At 37.7% G+C, this 23,003-nt stretch overlaps 1 protein-coding gene across 2 annotated transcripts in view; it reads left to right on the forward strand.

Annotated features, from left to right (window-relative positions):
- The window catches only part of TENM1 (teneurin transmembrane protein 1), a 232,556-nt gene that overhangs the window by 67,485 nt on the left and 142,068 nt on the right, over positions 1-23,003 (forward strand). For both annotated transcript variants that reach the window (XM_031554696.2, XM_085230595.1), the window contains exon 3: positions 15,320-15,560. In XM_031554696.2, coding sequence (XP_031410556.2) covers positions 15,320-15,560 — 241 coding nt within the window. The remainder of the gene's footprint in view (positions 1-15,319; positions 15,561-23,003) is intronic.

Consider the following 23,003-nt stretch of genomic DNA (forward strand, 5'->3'; position numbering starts at 1 on the left):
AGAGTTCGCCCTTGCTTTTGGCACATTAAGGGAGCTCTTGTGCTTGTGCTCACTGTGTGCTTCACGAGCACTTGTACGCAGTCATGCTCTGCCAGGAATTTATAGTGTTACTGAGTGCAGGATTTTCTTGTAATTCATGGAGTCTGTGCTGGAAATGTTCCAGGTGATTTTACATCCTCAGCAATGACATGCACAAAATTTCACAATGGCCATAGAAGAATTCTCTATTAATTCAACCTAATAGAACGGATGTATCATTGCCTTAGTGGATCTCTGCAAAGACATGGAGTTTGCAGTTGTTGCCATGGGGCCCCGTTTTTGTTAGGCTGTTGTTGTTGATAGTTTTGCTTAGTTTTTTATCTGCTTTTTTTATGGTGGTAGAGTCATTCTGAAAGTAGCATAAAGTAGTTTTATACAGATAATGCACAGCAGTGTTAAATGGAGCTAAGTAACACTTCACAGCGAAGGGAAATGTAAATATACACAATGCTGTCATACTCGGAGATCATTTGGAAGGAGGTGAATCAGTTTGCAAGGGTGAGGTGAGTTTTGGCTTGACAGAACCAGGTGGTTCCAGGCAAAGGTGCCAATTCCTTCTTTGTGGCCCCTTTGGCACCAGTGCAGTTCCTTTGCAGAATGCAGGGCCAGAATGGTGCTGGCACATTCCCTGCAGGCTTGAGTCAACGACGGTGCCTTTCCCTTCCCCCTTCCCTTTTTGTTGTTGTTGCTGTTGATAAAAAATGACAAAGTTAGGGCTTTGGAGACAGTTACAGGCTGCAGACTAGCCTTGGAGTATATCTACAAGCCCTCCTACAATATGCAAAATTTTCATCCCAAGAATCCCACTTTGGACTATACATACAGCTGTCTTATATTTTATCTTTGTACTCTGTTATTTCTTCATTTGGAATGAACTTACTGACTTATGTACTTTTCAGCAGGGTATTTTTTCTGCGAAAGGATATGCTTTATTTTGATGGATATGTGGTGTGTTGCTTTTTTGTCAGCGTGACATTGTGAAAAGCAGACTGGAGGAGGAGGAAGAAAACTGAGTTGTCCTTCCATTCTGATACATATAATGATTTTTTCTTTATGATTTGTATGTTATAAGAATGTGGAATTCCAAAGAGTTCAGTTTCAGCTGGATGCTATGACTCAGCTCTAATCATCACAGTTAAAAGGTCATTTTGAAATTACATGAGCTGAAACTGCCTGCTGATCCTTACCCATCATGTCCACCCTTTTCAGTCAAAGCTACCTACAGCGTATGCTGTTCCTAAGTCCTTCCTCCATCTCCACGATACATTTGCTTTCCTTACGTTCTGTTTGCATGTTACATGTTGCACTGTAAGGCAGATAGACAAGGCACACTGGAAATGCATAAAAAGCACTATTTGTTCTATTCTAGTTTCCTTTGTTATCCTGTTATTCGGGAGTGTGAGATGAGTTTGGCACAGGGTACTTTGTTACAAGGTTATTGCATCATTCAGGTGTAAGTGTGGTATTCCCATTGGTGTTCACAAAATCTGGATGAGGCGTTTTACTGTATTTGCTAAGAGTTATGTATTTCAGCGGGCTGCAATTATGCTTCAAAATCAGAATTGAAACATATCAGGGTGAGGGACAGAATGAGGCAGGCATTGCTTCTCTGTTCTGCACAACCAATGCTGTAGCAAAGGTTCCTCATATATGGTGAGTTTCTAACTGCTATTTGAAGTATTGATACCTAGCTCACTCCAAGATCTGCAGATTGAGTATTGCATCTCTTGTTTTTGCATAATTGGTGGTACAAGACTGAAGGGCACATCTGTTCTTCTTTATCAACTGTAAGGATGGATCATCTTGGACTTTTTTTTTTTCAGCAGTTGGCTAAGTGAATGCCATACATTTCTTGTTTTCCCCAAACATATTCTGAGTAGAACAGGGTTGACCTGATCAAATAGGGGAAAAAAAAAAAAAAAAAAAAAAAAGTCATCAAAGGCTAGAATTTGGTTAGGGTTCTCTGGCTGGTACGAGAAGCAAGCAATGAGTACAGGTTTTGCTCTGCGCTGGTATGTTAAGGTCTATGAAGTATGTTAAGGTCTATCCTTCCAGGTGATAAAAAGTGAGTCTTGTAAATAAACTGAGCAAATATCTGTCTAAATTTTATTTTCCATTGGAATTTGTATTCAGTGGAGTTGTTTGTTTTTGGTGGTTTTTTTTGTATTCATAAAACATACATATATAACATACATATAAAACTGCTTCCTCTTTATATTTGGGTTTTAAACTTAGATACGCTTGGGTTTGCCTGTTTACTCTGTGTGAATGAATAATTATCCATATAAAATTTTATATGTGAAGCATTCACGATTTCCCAGACTAAATATTGTTTAAAAAAGGAGAAGAAGAACAAGTTCCTTTTATCTGTTTTAAATCTGTCTCCTAACAGTTTCACTTAGTGATCCATCGTACTTTTATTGAGAGAGTAAATAACTGCTTACCTATTGAATTCTAATTGTCTTATTTCTCTATCATTTACGTCTTGCTTGTCTTTAAACTACACAGTCTGTTTAGCATCTCCTGACATAGTGGGTTTTCCACATCACTATTCTACTCACCTGTTTGCAAATCCCTTCTATTTATACCTAAGTGTTCAAAAAGAAAAAGTGGCAAGAATAGAACAATGTATTCCACCTCATTTTTAAGTAACGATTTAGCATTATTTCGCTTTATTTTTCATACTGTTACATTCTATTAGTAAAGCTCTACACAGCAAAGAGGTTTTCATCCAGCTGCTCACTGGCGTAACATCGGTCCATTTTCTGAGCACTTGGAGTTAATGTAGACCTCAGCAAGCACCTGGAGGTATGTTGCATTTGTCAGTGTGAATTTTCATCTACTGATTCACGTGCCTTTGCTGGCCCTCTTATATTTACAGATTTAAATAAGTTTGTGCCAAGCTATATTGCACTGATTCAGTGATCATCCCTTTCTAAATCACAAATGCAGGAGCTTCTTTTCCTGGAATAGAATTGTTGTTGCTCCACAGTTGGAGTTCTGAAATGGGAAATTTTTTGTTTCTAAATATATACTCAAAAAAAAAAAAAGAAAAAAAAGACATACCTCCAAAAAGGTTGGAGTTCAAGCTTCTCTGGTTATGTCTAGCGAATCAAGGTGGAATAGCATAATTGAAATCAATGGAGGTAATCCTATATCATGCTGTTGTAATGGGAAAAGAGATGGGTCCTCAATTTACCCCTAAATCTTTCAAATAAAGCCATCTGCTCAGAAGTTTGGTCAGAACAGGTTTTAAGCCATCATCCAGGCAATAAAAGGAAAATGAATGATTTTGCTAGGAATACAGCTTTTTGTACATAAAAATGAAGCAACCTTGAAAATCTATTGACTCTCCAGTAGGTTAATATTTTCTACCAGGTCACTATAGCCCATAAAAGTCAAGGCTGAAAACAGATGAACAGAAATTCTTCTGAGTTGCTATAAATTGCTGAAATTTGCCTGAATACTTACCAAACGCATAACACAATGAAGTCTGGTATTTGAACTCTGGGATCTAAGTCTAATGGGAATCGATACCCATACCAACTCTGCTTATAGAGACATTGTTTGACAGGCAGCCCATCCCAGATTTTATAGTGCGGATGTGCTTATTAGTAAGATAGTGAAAACCCTTTGAAAATTTATTCTTTTGATGGTGATTTTTTTTTCCCCTGAGCTTTCTAGGTGTCAAAATACGAAAGTTCAAGAGTTGAAATGCCTACAGGAAGTTACTAGCTGTGTCAGATGGCCAAAAAAACATGAGGTGTGGAGCTCTCCGGAAAGCCTCTGGCTTCTGAGCTCTGTTGGAGCCGGTGAGGAGGGAGGCACTCACTGGCTCTGCAGGGCTGGCCCTGCTCTGGGCTCACCGCTCTTCGCTTTCTAGCAATTTTTCACACTTTCAGAGAGTTGTTTCTGTAAGACCACTGTTGGTTATAACTGTTAGAACTTCTGAAGTATGCAGGAGTTGGGCAGGGGATTCAGAACCAAATGGAGAATAATAGTTTTCTTGCAAGAATTGACATTTCTGCAGTTTGCACGCTCATTTTCTGATTGTAAGTGTTGTAAGTTTCATTGGAGGCATAATTGTTGTTGTCTTAGAATTGTCATTCTAAAAGAAGCTTGGACTGGTCTCGGAAGCAAATAAACATAGCTGCTAACAAACACGGAATAGTTTTGAGTCAATTTTAAAAATAATAAGCAAAGAGTCACTGCTGTGAGCTCTCCAACTTTGCATTACTGAAAGGGAAATTTCTTCTGCAGCCGTGAATTTGGAAAAGATGCGGAGAACTTCTTCCTCTGACACCAACTTCTGCACTGTTAGACCTCAAAACATTAATTATTTTTTAATTAGTAGCAAGTGTCTTGAAAAATCTTTGAGCCTTTATTAAAGATGTGTTCCTGTTTGGTATTCTGCTTTGTTTAGGTTTCAATTATTTAATTACAGGTCTTGATATGAAACTAATCATGCATGCATCCATACGATGCTGGCATACTGACAGGATAAAAATCATTAAACAGTCATTACTATAAACTGACGTCGGCCTGTAATTTTTGCAGCTAACGGGGGAGTTGATGCTTGGTGAACAATCCAATTAAAACTGGCAACAAAAGACTTAAAATGTCAGCCAAATTGCTTTTTAATAGTCAATGCAGCCGTCACAAAACATAAACATTAAAGTCCCCGTAGTAGCATAAAGCTTCATGGTGAAACAATTCTAGAAAATGAATAATAATTACTGCATCCTGAGAATTCTCTTAATAGATGTGCACTCATTAAAATACTTTGTTGGTTAGATTCTTATGAAAAAGTATGTTACCCTTGATACTTCTTTATGCTTTTGTTTTGAAGGTTTTATTCGATATTTTATAGATGTAATTTCTAATAATATTCAAAAATGCGTGTCTTAGTTACAAAGAGTTTAAATAACTGCCTATAGATAAGCTTTGAATGAAAAGCAACTTAGAAAAGCATCGAGGTTAACTGAGGAAATGATCACAGAGAACTTTTACAACCTATTAATGCCATAAATGATGTCATCTTTATGAATTTTAAATTGCACCGGATTTCCTTTGGAAGTTGAGCAAGAGCAATAGGAGAAGCTTGTCGAAGCCCATTTCCTAAAGCTGGCTGTCTGAATTAGTTGGTACCAAAGTGACCTGAGGGGTACCTGATAGATGCTCAGCTCCTGTCTTCAAAGGAGTGTAAGAGTGCAGCTGGAAGTCCTGAACCCTTGCAAAGAAGTAGGGCACAGCCGCAGCTTCAGCAGAGCGGTGTCAGCATGTTGGTGTGTCTGAAAAATCCACATGCTTTCTTGCAAAAACCTAAGTAAGCATTTGAGAGACTGACTTGAAAGCTGTGGGTTTACGCCTAGTCTGTTACATTCATTTTCAGGCTGTTTGTGAGTTGTTATTTGGTCTTTCCATACAGGAATTTTTCTTTTCTTTGTAAAAACAATCGATCTGTTGTTTACCATCACTTACACACATAACATTGTCTTTCCTCCAAGCAAGTAGTGCTATAGGAGAAGTGCCAGCATTCTGAAACAAAGTGCTAGCAAGCATCAATGGCAGGAATAGATCTTTTTGTAAAAGTATTTCTTTTATTTGTGGATTAAACTGCGAGGGGCAGCAACTTGCTGCCTCTTGGGATAAAAGGCAGAAGCGGTCGGTCTGATCGTTCTACACTGAAGCATATTCTTCAGCTAGTATTAGATACCGTGTAAAATCATTAGGTGAGAGACAAACACCTTTCTGTTAGGCTCCCTGGCAATGGCATGCAACTCCTTCTTAAGTAAGACATTGTTGGTTCTTCGGCAGCCAGGATTTCCGTGTTCCTTGTGTTTATAAAATACATTTTTTCTCTTATTTGGAACAATAAGTCTATATTCAAATGAGAATTATAGGGGATTTAAAAATTATTCCTTTTTTTTTTTTTTCTTTTCAGAAATGAAACTTTAAAGGGATATATATGCACAGGTCATTCCAAAAGTAATGTCTCCCCTTTATTTCTGTGGAAATAGCACTAACTTCTACTTCTGGTGTTGTGAGCCAACATAATGAAATAGGAGGTGCTAGTTTTAGAGTAGCCCTTGTATATTTTAAATCTGTAATTTGACTTAACTCTTCTCTAAGAAATCTGCTAGCTGACGGATGACAGATGTTATCTGTGAAGCAGGACAGAAGTAGAGCTGAAGGAAACAGTCTGGTGTACTACCAGCTCTCTGCTCTGAGATGCCAAGAGGGAGCCAGTAGGATTGTTGGAAGAAGTGGGAATGTCCCACTGTAATTTATATATTAGTTGAAAATTATAGATGAGACTGCTCAGAGGAGAGGATAGGAGGGGTTGCATCTGTTTACATTTAAAAATTAAAAAAAGCTGTCATCAGAATTTCTTGACCTGTAATAGGTGCACATTCTTGTTGCTTGTAAATTCATCAGCAGTGTTTAAAGCTATCCTCTACTAAGTCAAAGTTTCTTTTTACATTTGGGAAAAGTAATGGTTCATATTCCTAATTTATTTGAATGTCTATGAATATATTCAGGTAGAAACAGATAAAAACATTTATTTATAAAAACGTTCAAGGACATTTGGATTTTGCATTGAGGGACGTGATTTAATGAGTACTATTGGTGAGAGGTGGATGGTTGGACTGGATGATCTTGAAGGTCTTTTCCAACCTTGGTAATTCTGTGAACGTTACTAAATTAATATTATTTGGATGAATTTGAGATAGATATACATTGGCATATAAAGCCATAGTTAAACTCTGCACATTTCCACTTTACAGACATATTTCATAGCTATTTCCTCTCCTCCACAGGTTACTATATAACCACAGATAAATATACTTTTTAATACTCCCTATAGTCGTATAACAGTCACTGGAAATATTTGTAAAGATGTTCTTATCAAGTGATTTGATGTCAGCATGAAATCTATAATAAAAGCATATGGGGTGATGTTTTATTGGATAAAACAGACTCCTTCATTTTCTTATGTAAGCTATAAACCTGTTCTTTGGAATATTTTGAATGTTGGAACTGGTCTGTATCTGTCCCTATGCTCTCTTATTTAAGCCTTTCTAAAAGGATTGTCTTTAAAATGAAGTAAGTATATCAGGATAGAAGCACAATTACTGAATGGGCCGGAAAAGCTTCAAGCCCCTTTGTACGTGTTGGTTATGATACAAATGGATGGTTATTTTTATTTATCCTCTGCAAAATAATGTCAGGAGCTGTGCTGGGTGTGATACAGCGATCTGGAACACTAAGCCTTTACATATGCAAGCGGAAGAAGCTGGGCCTGGGATTTGTGCTTGAATCCAAAGTCTTCAGGCACGAACACCCAGAAGGAAGCTTAAAGCAAGGCTGAGTGCTGCCAACCAAGTGATAGCTTGATGAGTTCCCATGGGTAGGGCAATCCCTGGTACCTCATCCCAGCCAGCTGAGGAGCATGCAGGGCAGGCGGTGCTACTGCTCTGGTTGTGTCCCAGGTTTAAATAGGGCTTACCATCCTTTCACATTTCTGCAGAGCTGCAGGATGTTTTATATTTACCAAACTGCTCTGTCTCGTGGCAAGGCTGGAAGCTGAGCAGGGCTGTGTCCCTCCAGAAGCTGTTGTGGTAGTCAAGTGGACAAGTCCTCTCCTTGGCCATCCCTGTGCAGAGAGCTCAAACAGTGCAGGGATTTTTACGTATTTGGGCCTGTAACATCATTAGAGCTCAGCAGGCCTGCTTCCTGAAAATGCATCAAAATAGCAGGAACATATAGGGGCAGGTAAGAGGCCAGGTTACCATCTGTCATAGAGAGGTTGTTAACGAAATGGTTTAATGTATCATGTTCCACTGAACAAGTGGGCTAAATACACTGTGTATTCAGTATGATTTATAGTTCCTAATTCCATTACCCATAGATCCCTTTTTAAAAGCCCTCACAGCTAATGAATTTAATGACACCAAGGGCAAAACTTGAATATATATCACTTGTCCGAAAGCCATCAATAACTGGGGAACCATTAATTTTTACAGCCATGGCTGCTTGCAACCTATTTTACCAATCATAAACTGCTCTTTAATGAAAATCTGTTCACCTCTAAGGTCGTCAAAATTTGCTGCCAGGCTACCTGCAATTGTCAGGCTTTTGTAAAGCTGGGCTTACTGTGTAAGCCATAATCTCCCTTGTTTTGTTCACAGTTTTAGAATAGCAGCTGTAATGTCCCCAGTGATCTGCCACCAGTAGAATTCACAACTTGTGATACTGAATGAACCCCTCACTTTTAAGTAAGGGCTGGAATTACGCATTCTCCTGAAATACTGCCTTTAAGCTGACTGAGCTGTCAATCACCACCCCTGTGTGAATGCTGTGTGATATTAGTTGTACCAGTAGCTGCTTGATCTGCCAAACAGACCTCTGGAAGCCCAAGCTAGTTGGTGAGGCAGTTCTCTTGTTCTCCTTCTCCCTCCCCCTGTGTTTTTCCTTGACCCCTGTGACTCAGACACCAACAGGCCTATCGTGTCTGAACATGCTGTAGTGATTTACGAGGAGATTTGAGATGATGGATCCGTTCCAGTGTGCTCTTTACCACCTGCGACAAATGATGTGAAGGGACTGAGTAAGATTGTTTCATTTCGAAGTTGTCATGTTAATTGACGCACATGTGAGCATTTCACATAGATGTGATGTTTTTCATATAAATATTATACGTACAGGACACTGATCTTACAGACGTATGAAGAAATACCATAGAGTAAAGCTATAATTCAGGCAATTCAGCAGAACAAAAGCACCTCAGGAGCTGTGATGCTTTGCTCCCTTTTGGCAATGCTTATATTTTACAAACACCCTTCAGTGTGATTATATTGTCAGGTGCTTCTGCATGAAAACGTTTTAAACTTGCATATTACCCACAGTACAAAGCATTATAACCTGAAACTCATTGCTGGTTACAAACTACAGCACAGAGATGGCACCTTACAGTGCAGTGTTTATGTCCAAAATTATTCTACTTCAGCAGTCAAACTCCCAAGTTAAAACACTGAGTGATGGAGTTAATTAAGGAGGAGTAGTGCTGTTGGAGCTCTAAAGGTCTACAGATATAAGTGCCTCTAAGTGAGGCAAAGTTTGTCAGGAAAGGTAATGTGTTTTATTGCACTAGCTGATATAGCTGGAAAAAAAAAAAAAGTAGATGGCTTTGGGCACACGAGCACTTCTTTTGGATTTGAGTATATTAACACTTGTATCATCAGAAAGATAAGAAAAACACTTCCACCCACACACCCGAAAAAAAGAATCTTATCAGTTTTGTTACAAGAATTTTACAAAGTAAAAATTGACAAGCTAGGCATACGGTGGGCAAAAAAGACAACTGCCAGGATCTTTTGAATCTTGAAAGGGAGAATATTATTAAATTCATCCTATCAGCAAAGTTAGAAAGGGCTGCTATGTGACAGCTCCCTATGATAAATCACAGCCTTCCCTTCTCTAATGAGTACAAACCTCCATTCTTTGGAAAGAAGATTTCTCCCACATCTTTCCTAAACAGTTTGTTTACAGAGACAATCCTGAAGTATCTGTTTCTTACTTTCCAAAATGCTGCAAGGTCTACACTATTTTTATTTTTTCTGCTTTCAGCGCGCTACTAATAGAACCCAGCAGCATCACCATCGTGACAGCAGCAAAAGCCCAAATACAGAAGTCCTGCTAGTGAAAATCCTCTGTAGCTAGGAGTTTTCATAGAATCACAGAATGGCTTGGGTTGGGAGGGATTTCAAGAATCATCAGGTTCCAGCCCCCTGCCACAGGCAGGGTTTCTAGATCAAGTGGCAGATAATGTTATAAGGTACTGATATTAATATTATACGCAGGTAAAATCATTTGTATTGTATGACTTGCAAAGTCCTAGTACACCTTAAGTAAACCAGCTTTTGTTTATTTGAAATAGACCAAAAATGTAAATGTTTTATGTTAATCTTCCAAAATAAATATGGACTTCAGAAGGATTTTTAGATGAATATAGCACTGTTTCACAAGAGAGTATGCTAAGCAGAGTTACAGAAAGAGAAAATACTGACCTTTGTAAAAGCCCAATAGATAAAGACTTGCTTTTCTTTTTACCTTGGTGTTTGAAACTGGATCTTTGTATTCTCATGAAATTCACTAGAATGAAGTTCTTTACAAGTGTTTACAAAATGTTGTCACTTTGATGTTACAGTTTTTATTGTTGTAAAAATAGAAAAAGATGTTCTGCACAAAGTTCATATGAAGTCCTTACCTTCCTTGTGGCCTATATAAAGAGGCTGCACAGAGGCTGTACATCATTCAGCACAACTGTTTCTTGCTTTTGTGAAAGGGTTGAATGACCGTATTTCCTTTCTCAATAGGGCTAAACTTGACTGTACTGAAGAAAAAGCAGAAGCAAGTTGGCATTGGGAAATTGTCAGTGTTCTTATTTCACCATTTTTTTTTTCCTGTTAAAGTGATCTAGGAGTTACAAGATAGACACTGTTAATGCCTATTGTATGACTGTAAGGGATTCAAGTGAATTGAACTAATGTGGTAAAAGGAATATGAAGGAAACATTTAATGGGACTTATATGAACACATTGGACTGTTCGACTGTGTTTAAATATATCATTACATCATCATAGTACAAATCTGGCTGCATTTTATGTTCTTTGAGGCTATCCAAAATACATGGCCTAAGACCTCTGTTAATTTTTCCTTGGAAGTGATGCCCAGTATTTTCTGTACAGCCCCTAAATAACGATACACTGGGTTCATTCTACTCTTAGAGTTGGCAGTGTGGTGCAAAATTCTAGTCTGGACTATACCAGGTTATATCCATACTGATAAATAAAGGGCTCAGAACCCCCTAGTTATGTACTTTGTTTAGTTGTTCCCTCCTTCTATCAGTCTGTCTGGATGTCCTGTGACAGGGAAGTCTCTGGAGGTCTCTCTCTTGCTTACTATGTGGACTTTGAGTCCATGGGGCCTATAGTTTGTAAGCTTTCATTGCATTATAATCTTTATGTTGCATAAGACCATATGGTTTGTAGAATTCTTTAGAAATGTTTGATAATTTATGTTCTGGTGGATTTATTGAGTAAAAGATGGAGGGGAAAAACTGAAAGTATATGGAGCAAAACTATAATGAAAGGGCAAATTGGTATTAAAGATACTTTCACAATTTAGTGCTCTGAAAAAGTGCTAGAAGCAAAGCATTTTGTAAATATAGTAAGCCATTTAAATACCAAGCTGTGTCTGAAGGAGCAAGTGCAAACGAGATTATCAAAATACAGCACAAATCTACGCATCAACAGAGCAATCTAATTTACATTTTTTAATATATTTGCCTTTTCTCGAAATATATCACAGGATAAACAAAAGGAATTCAGAGAAATAACAAATAATGATGGACTTGGAAAGGCTATTAGGACATTCGTGGAAAAATAAGTCTGAAGACATAATCTCATAGAATCGAATCTGGAATGGAAGGAAAGGGTGTAAAGACTTCAACAAGACCAATAAGAGTATTAACATGTAGCACTCTTCAGTATTAACGGCTGTGTTTAATTCTTAGTTTGTCTGCTTAGACCCACTACATGCATTTCATTGTAAAATCGAATTTTTTTATTCTGTGGTTTTTAACTGTAGTCTTAAGCATTGAGCTTGTTTTCTCTGCAGAATGTTCTTACAGTGCCCATTCTCTGCCCATTTACGTGGATTGGATGGAAGACTCTGGGCAAGATCCTTCTGTCATGCCTTACCAGACATGCCTTACTGCATGGTGCAGAGTTACCTGTTCCAAGGCTTTATTTTCATAAATAGGTTTGTTATAATTCACCTCCACTTAATAAAAAATTACTGATTGGCTTGTAACTGAGTAGTACTATACCCATAGAGTACAAACCTACGCTAACATCTCTGAGCACATGCTGCTATTTAGTTCATTAAATAATGACTTGCAAACTAATTGACATGTCTGGTAGAATAAAACATGCCAATAAGTAATGAATTTAGGAACTGAAAAAATTAAAATATTTTGAAAGTTCTACAGGTTAGATGCAAACTTTTTAAGGTTCATTACTTTTTAATATATTCTTTCTGATATACTTCACTTAGTAACAATGCAGACTGCTGTAGTCCTGTCAGTGAATGATAAAACTGTTCAATTACTCTTTCTTACTTCATGGATCTGAGAAGTACAGAAGATACAGTAAAGTATGCTTCAAAACTGTTAGGAAAATGGTTTCCAAAGTTCTGGCTTGTTTTCAAAAATAGTTGTGTTGGGTAATAGTTGTGTTGGATAAAGATGAAGAAACATTCAGAACATAACCAGAACTCCTCCTATCAAGCTGAAAAGAAAGGAGAGTGAGTGAAAATCCTTGAAATGAGAGTTTTCCTTTTTTTATAGCTAGCATCAATACAGCATTCTCTCCTTTGGATCACATACATTGAGTTAGGGAGTTGTCTCAGAAGAAAAAAGATTAACACATTGACACTCACTGAAGAATGAAAGAGAAATCCTTAAAAAGGAAAAGAAAGTTTAAGAGCTGCTTGTGGAATAGATGGGCAATGTGTGAGTTAAAGCAGATCCAGTATTCAACAGGGAAGTGGAAAGAGAGCAGAATGTCATATTTATGCCTTTGGAAAACAGGAGAGTTCTAGACATGCTCTTGGACATGAGAGAACTCTAAAAAAAAAAATAGGAGAATGAACTTAAGTATTCTAAAGAACCCTTTTCTGACTGTATAGTAAGGAAATAAATAAAAGCTAAGTTCATGTGCAGGTGGGAACACTACAACTTTGAAAGGAAGTCCATCTGTGAGACCCAAGAGCACCTCTTCTGGCTTGCATACTGCTCAGATGAGAATCTGATCTGTAGGATATCATTGTAAATGGAAACTGAGATTAAATCATGTTTGTCATTACATTTTTAGATTAATTCAAACTTCTACTCTGTCAATAAACACGTTGGAAACAATGTTATATTTGCATAGCATACATAAACTTTGTTGTCTAAAAAATTTTAAAATCTAAACATTTTAAGCAATCATTAAAAATAAAAGCAGGGGTTCCCATGGATAGGTGGCATTATGCTGCAATAGGATAAAAATGTACAGTTAATTTCTGTATTGCTCTCATAAACCGGAAACTTTGTGACTTTAGACAAATTAGTTTGTGTAGTTTCTCTTTTTAGGTGTTCAAATGGTTTTCCAATTATTTTATTATTTTGCATTATTTTACAGAAATTATTTTACAGAACCTACTGTTTAGTCAGGGCCCTGCAGAATCGTGAGTGTGCAGATTTAGATACAATGCTGTTTTATACTCCAAGCAACAATGCTTGTAGTATAAAAATAAAGTTAATGAGATGTAGACTTTGTTTCAAGCAAAATAAAAATAACTTTTCTAAATTAGGAAGTCTGTAAAAGCTAATTGGAAACTCAGGCCAGATTCTCAGCTTGATGAATTCTCAATGCTTCATTGAAGTAAAGGTCTAATGCAGAAGACCTGTCTTCAAACCACCAAAATACTTCAGAATGTGATGTGAGGTTTTCTTTGATGCCAGTAGCTGCAGGAAGGGGTGACAAGTGTGATAATTAAAAAGGAATCCCCCAGGAAATCTGGTGCATTAATTTATTGTGAGAAATAGCACTGGGAGATACTGCGTACCCCACCGACCAGAAATACTTTATGGTTCACAAAGCAGAACCATCCCACTGCATGGAGCAAAGAAAAATATTAGAAAATGATAGCTCTTGTCAGCATAGGGGCAGTAAAAGGAAAAGAAAGGAACTTAAAGGTTTGTTGCCATACTGATTCCACAGGTTTTTCCCATTTACCTAGAGAAGCATTCACCTTGGGTGCTCAACGTTTACTGCAGAGCTTTTGAAGCACCTTATAGCATCTATCTGTGTTTTCTGGCAGTAGTTTTCTAACTGACAGGACAGCAGTAAGACCACTGAATTGCGTGTCATGCAAATTGTAGTATGTATGGTAATCCTGCAAATCTTCTGTAGACTGGATACAAGATTGAGAAAGTCACTGATCAAATACTTGAGGATGCTGCACGTCAAATGATATATCCAAAATTTCGGCAGCTTCAATTCTAAAATAGCAGGATACAGGATTTACTGAGATTAATTATTATATGAAAGTGTCTTAGCAGATTATTTCAGAGCTCCGGACTGTTGACTCCAGTGATTTAATTTACTGAGGCCTCCAATTTTCTAATATGCTTAGAAATGCTTTTCTGGTATATGCAAACTAATATAGCAGTGTAAACCCTAATGCAACTGTAAGAATTCTGCCTTGATAAAAGATCAATGAAATTAAAAGGATTAAGCCTGGGCCAAATCCGTGACAGCTTTGCTTACCACAGCATAGAGAAGCTTATGTGGAGCACTAAACAACCTTGTTCCTCCAATTGGGGTAAATTGTGGCTGTCACGGAGAAAAAAAGTGCTGTTTTTCTGCCAACTACTCCAAGAAGGGAAGGGGCATGCTTTCATCCTTCACCTTGAAGACAAACTATGTCATAATTTCAGGAAAGCACGTTTTGTAAATGGGTGGCAGCAGCAGTTCCTCGCAGGGAATTTTTTCGGACCCAGGGCAGGGCCACAGGTGTCCCCGCACCATGTCCCCATCACCCATCCCCACCTGCTCTGCCGTGGGACCCCCGGGCTGCCCTGCCCACCTGCCTTCAGCTTCTGCAGGAATGTGGGTCATGCAGACAGTCTGTGAGGTGGCCTTCTCCCAGCCGTCATTTCACAAGCGCAGTACCAAGGTAGGGGAAATGTGTTGACCTTATATTATGGGAGGTATTTATTAGGTAGTAGGAATTATTCAGTTATTTCTCTCTTGATATGAAGCGCTGGGCTAATTCTTGTATTGTGTCTTTGTCTTTCAATGCTCTTCTTAGATGAGATTTATGCCTCATGAAATCAAATGGTGTAGGTGCAGCAATTCAATGTCAACTTGATTTATTTATTTCCCCAAAAATCCTGGGACAAATTAAGTGAAAGTTATATCTTCTTTTTTTTTCTTTTGTTGATCTAACTACAGTGCTGAAGAGTGTATCTAATACTCTTCATTTCAGTAGAGCCTTATATCTTAAATTATTTCACATTGCACTAACAGCTTACAGACACCTGAGTTAATGTGATCAGTCGCACAATGCTCGCAGTCCTTTAATCCCATTAAATCGTATATCATCCCCAATGCTCTCCCAGTGTTTTCCAAGCAGTAAGCCCCCGGGTTTTCTCTCTGTGTTGTTTCAGACATGCCGGGGAGCCCACACAACCAGTTCACATTCAGGCCTCTCCCACCACCACCTCCACCACCACACGCGTGCACCTGCACCAGGAAACCGCCGCCGGCGGCCGACTCTCTCCAGAGGAGATCGATGACGACCCGCAGCCAGCCCAGCCCTGCTGCCCCAACGCCCCCCACCAGCACACAGGATTCTGTGCATCTCCATAACAGCTGGGTCTTGAACAGCAACATACCGCTGGAAACCAGGTATGGACCAACCTGTTCTGCACGGCTTATCTGAAATGTTAAAGAAAGAGGGGGGAGGCCTGACACTGATGTGAGGAGATGAAGGACTGCAAGATTACCATGCGAACGCATTTTGATTTGAATCCATGTTGTGTAGGCATATGTGGTTTTTTTTCCACTTGATTCATCTAGCTTGATACAGCTTGTAAGAGCATATGTTTTGCAAAGCTGGGGAAGAGACTGATTTTCTTAAGTAGTGTAAATTATGACTTTGAAGGTGTGTGCAGCAAATACTTGTGTTTATGTACTTGTATGACCATCCAACATTCTCCCAGAGCCATTTTGTAATCAGCATGGTCAGTCTCCAGGCTTTGGCTTCTAAATGATAAGAAACAGTAGGAAATAATATTAAAATAATGTTTTCATCAAGGTGTATTTAAACATTTTATTGCACATACATACAAAGAACACCACCTGATAATAGAGAAGTTATACAGGTCCAAGGCATGTATGGAGCATGAAGAGCCTTACCTTTGGGAGCTGGCAGAAGGAGAGTTCAATGTCAAGTTCAGATGCAATTTACCTAAATAATATATTCTGAAAATAATGGAAAGCAAGTATATTCTGTATCCAGCAAACCTGTGTACTCAGCTTTCTGCTTGCAGAAGTACATGAACTGCTTCTTCTGTCGTTTTGATCATACGTTTTTTTGTTCCTGGTAGGTACCACCTAATTTGTTGGCTTTCAGCAAATCTGTGTTTGCTGACTTGATAGTGAACACAAACCTTTGATTTTCTACAATCTTTTTCCACTTCATTGTGAGCAGAGCACCAAGAAGTTTGGACTAGGGTTTCCTTTAGGTCTTGTAAAATTGTAGTTGGTGAAACACAGATAAATCTCTGCCATTTGACCAATCTGATCAAGAGAATATAAGGTAATATGTAAAGAAGTGTTTTCTTGTTTATACACATATAACCAATGCGTATTGCCATTTATCACAATTATCACTGAGACCTGCATTTTTTCTTTTATAGAAATGAGTTTTTATTTTATTACATAATTTAATTTTAGTATACATCTTTAAACACTTAACTGCTGCTAATCACAAGTGTCAAATTCAGTTTTTCCTTACTGAAAGGTTATTAAGTTGGGATTGAGAAATAAATTGATTCATTTTATAGTCAGACTTTCCTTATTTGTTTTAAGGATAAATCACAAAAAGAATGAAAGAGGTTGGAAGCTTTCTGCCAAAAGGGAACATAAGGAAAATTTTCGTTAACTAGCCCCTCATCTCTGTGTGTTTCTTCAAAATAGAATCAGAAGGACAAAGATAATGTTATTTTTCAAATTCTTATATTTGAAAATCCTTCTTAACTACATTTATCCAAATTTCAAAATAAAAGTTTGTCATTTAAATTTGAGTCAGAAGAGAATATATTTATCTTACTGAACAAGAGTAGTTCAGGAAAAAAAAAAGCAATAAAGGAATAATAGTGAAATAATATACATTGGAGATAATAAAAAATACAAGTTTCAAATATTAGTACATCACTAAATATCATTGAAATTCCATTGCTTTTTAAATGCACTTTAAAAAAATCAATATTCAAGAGATGGCTAGCATCAGAGCTTCTGTTTGCATAATCTTTATAAAGATAAATCTCTGCCTCTTGTGATGTAACAAGCTTATCTCTCCATACCTTCTGCTATGTGAGAAGTTTTTCCCTAGGCATTCTGTGCCAACTGAGTGTCTTTTGGTTTCCTTCAATCAACACTTAAGTAGATCTTAATTAGCCTTTCTGCATCCCTATTCACTATTTTCTCTTCAGACCTCCTTGCTGGGGAAAGTACTTTCCCATTTTAAACCTTCTGTTCTACTTTTTTCCTTTTTTTTTTTTTCTTTAACTTTTCCAGATTTCATACTTCTTATAAGGTGCGTTTTCTAGTGTTAATTCCTAGGTACCTACTTAAAGCTAAAATCTCTATAACTGGATACTGATGAAAGGGCTGTGCAGTGGATTGGGATTCAGACTGGAATCCATGCTGCTGGCTCCCCTTTGGCAATTCACTCCCTCTGGGAATTTCCCACATTCCTGACCTCTAGTGGTTGTTTCAGCTGTTCTGTGCACCCTCTGCAGCCTCTCCTGAAGGTGACTGAAAGGCATCTGAAAGGAGAATCTGCAAGACTGTTCACCAAGATGTATCTGCAGTTAATAAGTGACATAGCAGGGGAGCACTGTAATAAAGGACATCTGTGGTCACTGCTTCTCAGAAGGCTGTAGTATGCAGCGCAGCTTTAGAGAAGAAGAAAAGATAGCAGCTTGTTTTTTTCCTGTCTTTAACAGAGAGTGATTCAGCTAGAATTGAATAAAAACACTGGCCTAATATCTGGATTCTCTTGCCTTCCTCCTGCATTGATGTTTATCTGTCCATTAAAAATAATCCTGTAAAATAAAGGGCAGCATGTCAATGGCAGCTGTATTTCTGTGCTAAGTCTTTAATAGTGCAAAATCTACCTAATATGTGCATACTAATACGTCTAAGTAGATTTTTTTTTTTCTAATTTGGAACATTTGCAATCAAAAAGAAGATTTAGAGACAGTAATTTACTCCCTGCTGCAATAACTGGGCGGAAATCAGAATGCACATGTTCAGCTTTTCTATTCAACCTTATCTCCTGTTAATCCATAAACAGCACATGTGTTTGCATGGTTTAGCTACAGCCACGTAATATTAGAGATTTTTCAGACAGAAAAAGATTCCCTAAAACTAATCGTGTGACTCTAAATCCTGTTCATTGTCCATACTCAGAAATGAGGCAAGTTTATGAGGCTGCTCATAATGTGCCATATTTATGGAAAATTCTGTTGTTCTGAAAATGTTTAACATACTCTGATGGGGCTTGTTCAGCCCGGAGAAGGCTGCAAGGAGACCTCATTGCAGCCTTCCAGTATTTAAAAGTGGATTATAAATGGGAGAGGAATCAACTATTTACTCAGCTAGATAGTGACAGGACAAGGGGGAATGGTTTTAAGCTCAAGGAGGGAAGGTTTAGATGGGATGTCAGGGGAAAGTTCTTTACAGAGTGTGATGATGTGCGGAACAGGCTGCCCAGAGAGGCTGTGGATGCCTCATCCCTGGAGGTGTTCATGACCAAGTTGGATGGAGCCCTGAGCAGCCTGGTCTAGTGCCAGTGGTGGCTCTGCCTGTGGCTTGGAACTTAATGATCCTTGGGGTCCCTTCCAACCCAAGATATTCTATTATTCTATGATTCTATGATTAGAGTTGTATTCTTATGCAGTTGCTCTTTGAAACCTACTTCAGTCTGGAAGAGCCTGTAGTAAAGACATTTACTGTGATACGCGTTCAAGGAAGCTTTTTGTAGACTAAAACTTGGTTATATGTTTTATTTAAAAGGGCTTTTCTGAAACTCAGTTTTGTGGGCTGATCCACAGAACATTATTGGCAGCGCCCAGCTTACTGGCCCAACTGTTTACGAAGGAGAAGGGCAATGGCTTGTGCAACCTTTGGCAAAACCAAGAACAGTCCACAGCTCTGCCACTGCCAAGTTCTTTGCCCTCCCGGTGGATCTGACTCTAAGCAACCCAAGTGAAGGCAGGAATTAGGAAGGCCTTAAATCTTTCAGGTACAAGCCATAGAGTAGCTGCAGATGAAAAAATTGGAGAAAATCTGTACCGTAGCTGCAGAAGTTATAGCAGCTCACTGTGCCAACTGACCATCATACAGCCTTCAAATGCACATGCAGACTCTGCCTGTACACCTGCACACAATTGGAAAAACAACTTATTCATTATTAAAATGTCTTACGAGCATGCAGTAATTTCATTCTGTCACACAGAAAACTAATTTGTAAGTATTATGAGAAAAAGACTGAAAAGACTTTTCGCACCTCATGAAAACACAGGAAACATTGATTCTCTTCTTCAGGATAATGTTATTGGGCTCATAGATAAATTGATTTCTTCTACTCCCCCAGAATAAGCACTCGCAACCTATTGCCTGTTCTCTTCCTTTCCAATAAAATAATTGTTTTTTTCAAGTTTCATAGGTACTTTGCTCTAATGTTTCAAATCTTATGATTTACATTGTCATTATCTCTGACAGCCCCATCTGAACATAGCTTACTGTTTTTTATGGAATATGTATTAAATCCTGACAATTCAGTGGAGTGTTTTTCATTTTCTCCATGCCCTGTTAGTTGGCTTAGAGTTTGTTTTCATGAATCTCTCATTTGTACTTATTTTTTTTCTTTTATTTATTTTCAGTTCACTTAAATTCCAAAATAAGAAGAAAAAAGTTAATATCAGATATGTATTATTAGCTTACATTACTCCTGATGCTGCCTATAGTATGTTGCAGACCCCCCATAGATAAACATGCTTATTTGGGGTAAAGTTTTACATTTAAATTACCTAAGCATTTGAATATTTTTTTTTCTGTCTACATATCAAAAATTACTTCATTTTAATTTTATTTCAGTGTGCTCATTTTTACTCCTGTATTGTGCGTTAGTATTTTACATATTTGCTTGTCCCATCCTTTTTTAAATCAGATTTTTTTCTAGTTCCTATAACCCATTTAGCAGTGTTGGCAGTAAGGTTAATGCTGTGCTGAATGGACTGAAATCTCCCTTCAATGCACTGGCAATGAGCCAAGCACTGTGAAAAAGACAGCTTAATTTAAGCAATCTTATCACCGCGGTAATAGCTCCTCTAAAGGGACAGTAAGGTACCAGACCATGAACCTATGATTCAATTATCATTAATTTATATAAAACTTAGAAATACTAGAATAATAGGAGAAGTGTTTGGGGTTCAAGGCAGTTGTGATTTTGCCTTACTATTCAGCAATACTTCAGAGCCCTACAGTTTGATTGTGAGTCTGAACGCAGATGTTTTGAGATCTTTGGAGTTTATTGAGCTCCTCATGTAGATGGTATCATTCTTTTTTATATCATATATTTATGTGAGGTGCATGCTTAAGGCTCAGGGTTTCTGTTTTCCTACAAAGGTCATCTTGTTTGTGATGCATTTTATAGCAGGGGAGGTCTTAGCAACTATCACTTAGCAAGGGAGACATTCAGTGCTATGGGTTTTTCTTGTTCTTCTTTAATCAAACTCATAATTATTCATGCTCTTCAAAAATGCATTGATAGCCTTTCAAACCGCAGAAACCTGTACATACTCGCTTTCTGTTCAGGATGTAGTACTGCTAAAAGCAGAAATAATTACAGAAAAATGCATATATAGGAATACACAAACAAACATTTCAGAGTGAGCTCTTGAAAATTTGTTATTTCTCCTTGGTCTCTTGTTTGAGCAACCTGCGAATCCAGCCCCCAGTGAGGAGATATAGGAAGTAATTCTGTGCCTTCTTTGTTTCCCAGTTCAAGTTTTCCATGGTGAACAGAATGGCTTTTATAGCTCTAGAAGCATGCAGGTGTTGGGATCATAAACCTGCAAGCAGTGAGACAATTATCATTTGAGCAGTGCAATTCATTAGGAACCTGTTTGTGAATGGAGCCTTCCTCTGGGTTAAATGACCATCCTCGTGGTTATTCCAAAAATATAAATGCAGGGAGCTTCATTTATGATCCTTCCAACATTCTTTGGTATTTGCTATTTTGACATTTCTCTTGTAATTTGTCATTTTCTACTTAATTAAACAATAAATCTAACCAGTCGAGAGACTGATCGTATTAAAAACCAACACGTGGCAAGGGGTTTAAATCCAGTCCAACTCCCATGTGTGTTCACCATGCAGAAGATCTAAAAAAATTTAAGGCTTCTGAACTGTAAAAGACGAATTGAAAAGAGTAAATATGACAATGAACTTAAAATAAAAGCTGTAAATATGACCTTAACTTTAATAATGCACGAATGAAACCATTCTTTATAGAAATAAAAATGTAAACATTTGTCAGCTACAGTGAATTACAATTTTAATGTCAGCAGCTATGGCACTTGAGGGTCCTTCTTTTGAAAAATTTGAGACCCAGTCACTTTGGTCAATGAGGCGATTGCTCATGTACTCTCCTGTAAGGTTTATTTGGGAAAAGCTATGGTTTGGATTTCCCTGGAACAACATGATTGTATATGCATGTGTAAGTGGTTTTATGCTGCCTTAATGTAGTAACTTAGGCTGTCATGCTGCATATAGTTTTTGCTCATTATTTTGAATAATGGAAGAGTATATAAAGTAATAAATAAAAGTAAAGATACGCTGTTATTTTATGGCCACCGATAACCAGGAGCACCTGTTATCTTTCTATAAAACATAGTATTTTCATTTACAAAAGCAGAAAGGGACTAGAGTGTAAATCTGGAAGGAGAAAAAGAATTCCAGATTAATATAACAGGTCTGCGCTGATTTGGAGAACAGACACTGTGTAGCAGAAAGAGTCACAGATCTGCAGAACAGCCTATCATTTTATTTGTGAAAGAAACATAGGTATGTGGAATGTCATTGCCCTAAAACGTGTATCTATTCCCTGGCTTGCTACTTCTAGGAAATCTGTTTTGGATAACTAGATAGTATTTTCCATAGGAAATATGATACACATCTCATCAAGTAAGAAGTGCTGACAGCATCATTTGTCACTTTAGATTTACACCTTGGCATTTGACCGTACAGAAATTTGAACATAGATGTAGTAATAAATTCAGCTGGAACATGCATGAATACTCATAGGAGGAAATTCATGGCAAAGAGAACCATGGGTGCCTGTCTGCTTTACTTATGTCATGTTCTTTTTTTTTGGTCCAAGTCATACTTTTAACCACAGATTTTAAGAGAAAAAAATATACGATATTAATATATTTATCCTTCTCACTTCATGGTTTCAAAGTACTCTGCAAATACTGCATACCGTTCTTTACAGAAAAGATGCAAATATGTATTTATAAATCCTGTATTTATATAATTATCGTCCCAGATTTCTTCCAAGGACTTCAAAGTCTCATCACATGTTTTGCAGAGCTGACTCGCCTACAGCAACAACAGGCAAGTGAGTCAGCACCGTGTCACTTCTGCTGGCTGTGCTGAAGTGCTAAGTAAGGGACACAGACTTTACATCCTTTAGCATCCAGAGTCACAGGGCAAGGTTATCAAACACTGAGTAAAGTAAACAGTGGTGAATAAAGGGAAACATCAATGATTAAAAACCGAGTCCTGCTCAAAGAGGAAATCTTAACGAAGCAGTTGTGCTCCCAAAGACTAATCTCTGCTGTCCCACTGGGATTTAAAGATATTTCAATTATAGACATAAAAATAGAATGATAAAATAAATCACATAAATACTGTTCATGGCCATTTCCCTCTTCTTTGATTCAGGAATTTTGTTTCTCCTACAGTTCTTGTACACAGAGAGGCAAAATAGGCATACTATTGCACCAGATAAAATTATGGGTTAGATTTCTTCTATAAGTCATATCATATAATTCC

The sequence above is a fragment of the Meleagris gallopavo genome, chromosome 9 (assembly GCF_905368555.1).
Source record: "Meleagris gallopavo chromosome 9, MGAL_WU_HG_1.1, whole genome shotgun sequence".
NCBI classification, from domain to species: Eukaryota; Metazoa; Chordata; class Aves; order Galliformes; family Phasianidae; genus Meleagris; species Meleagris gallopavo.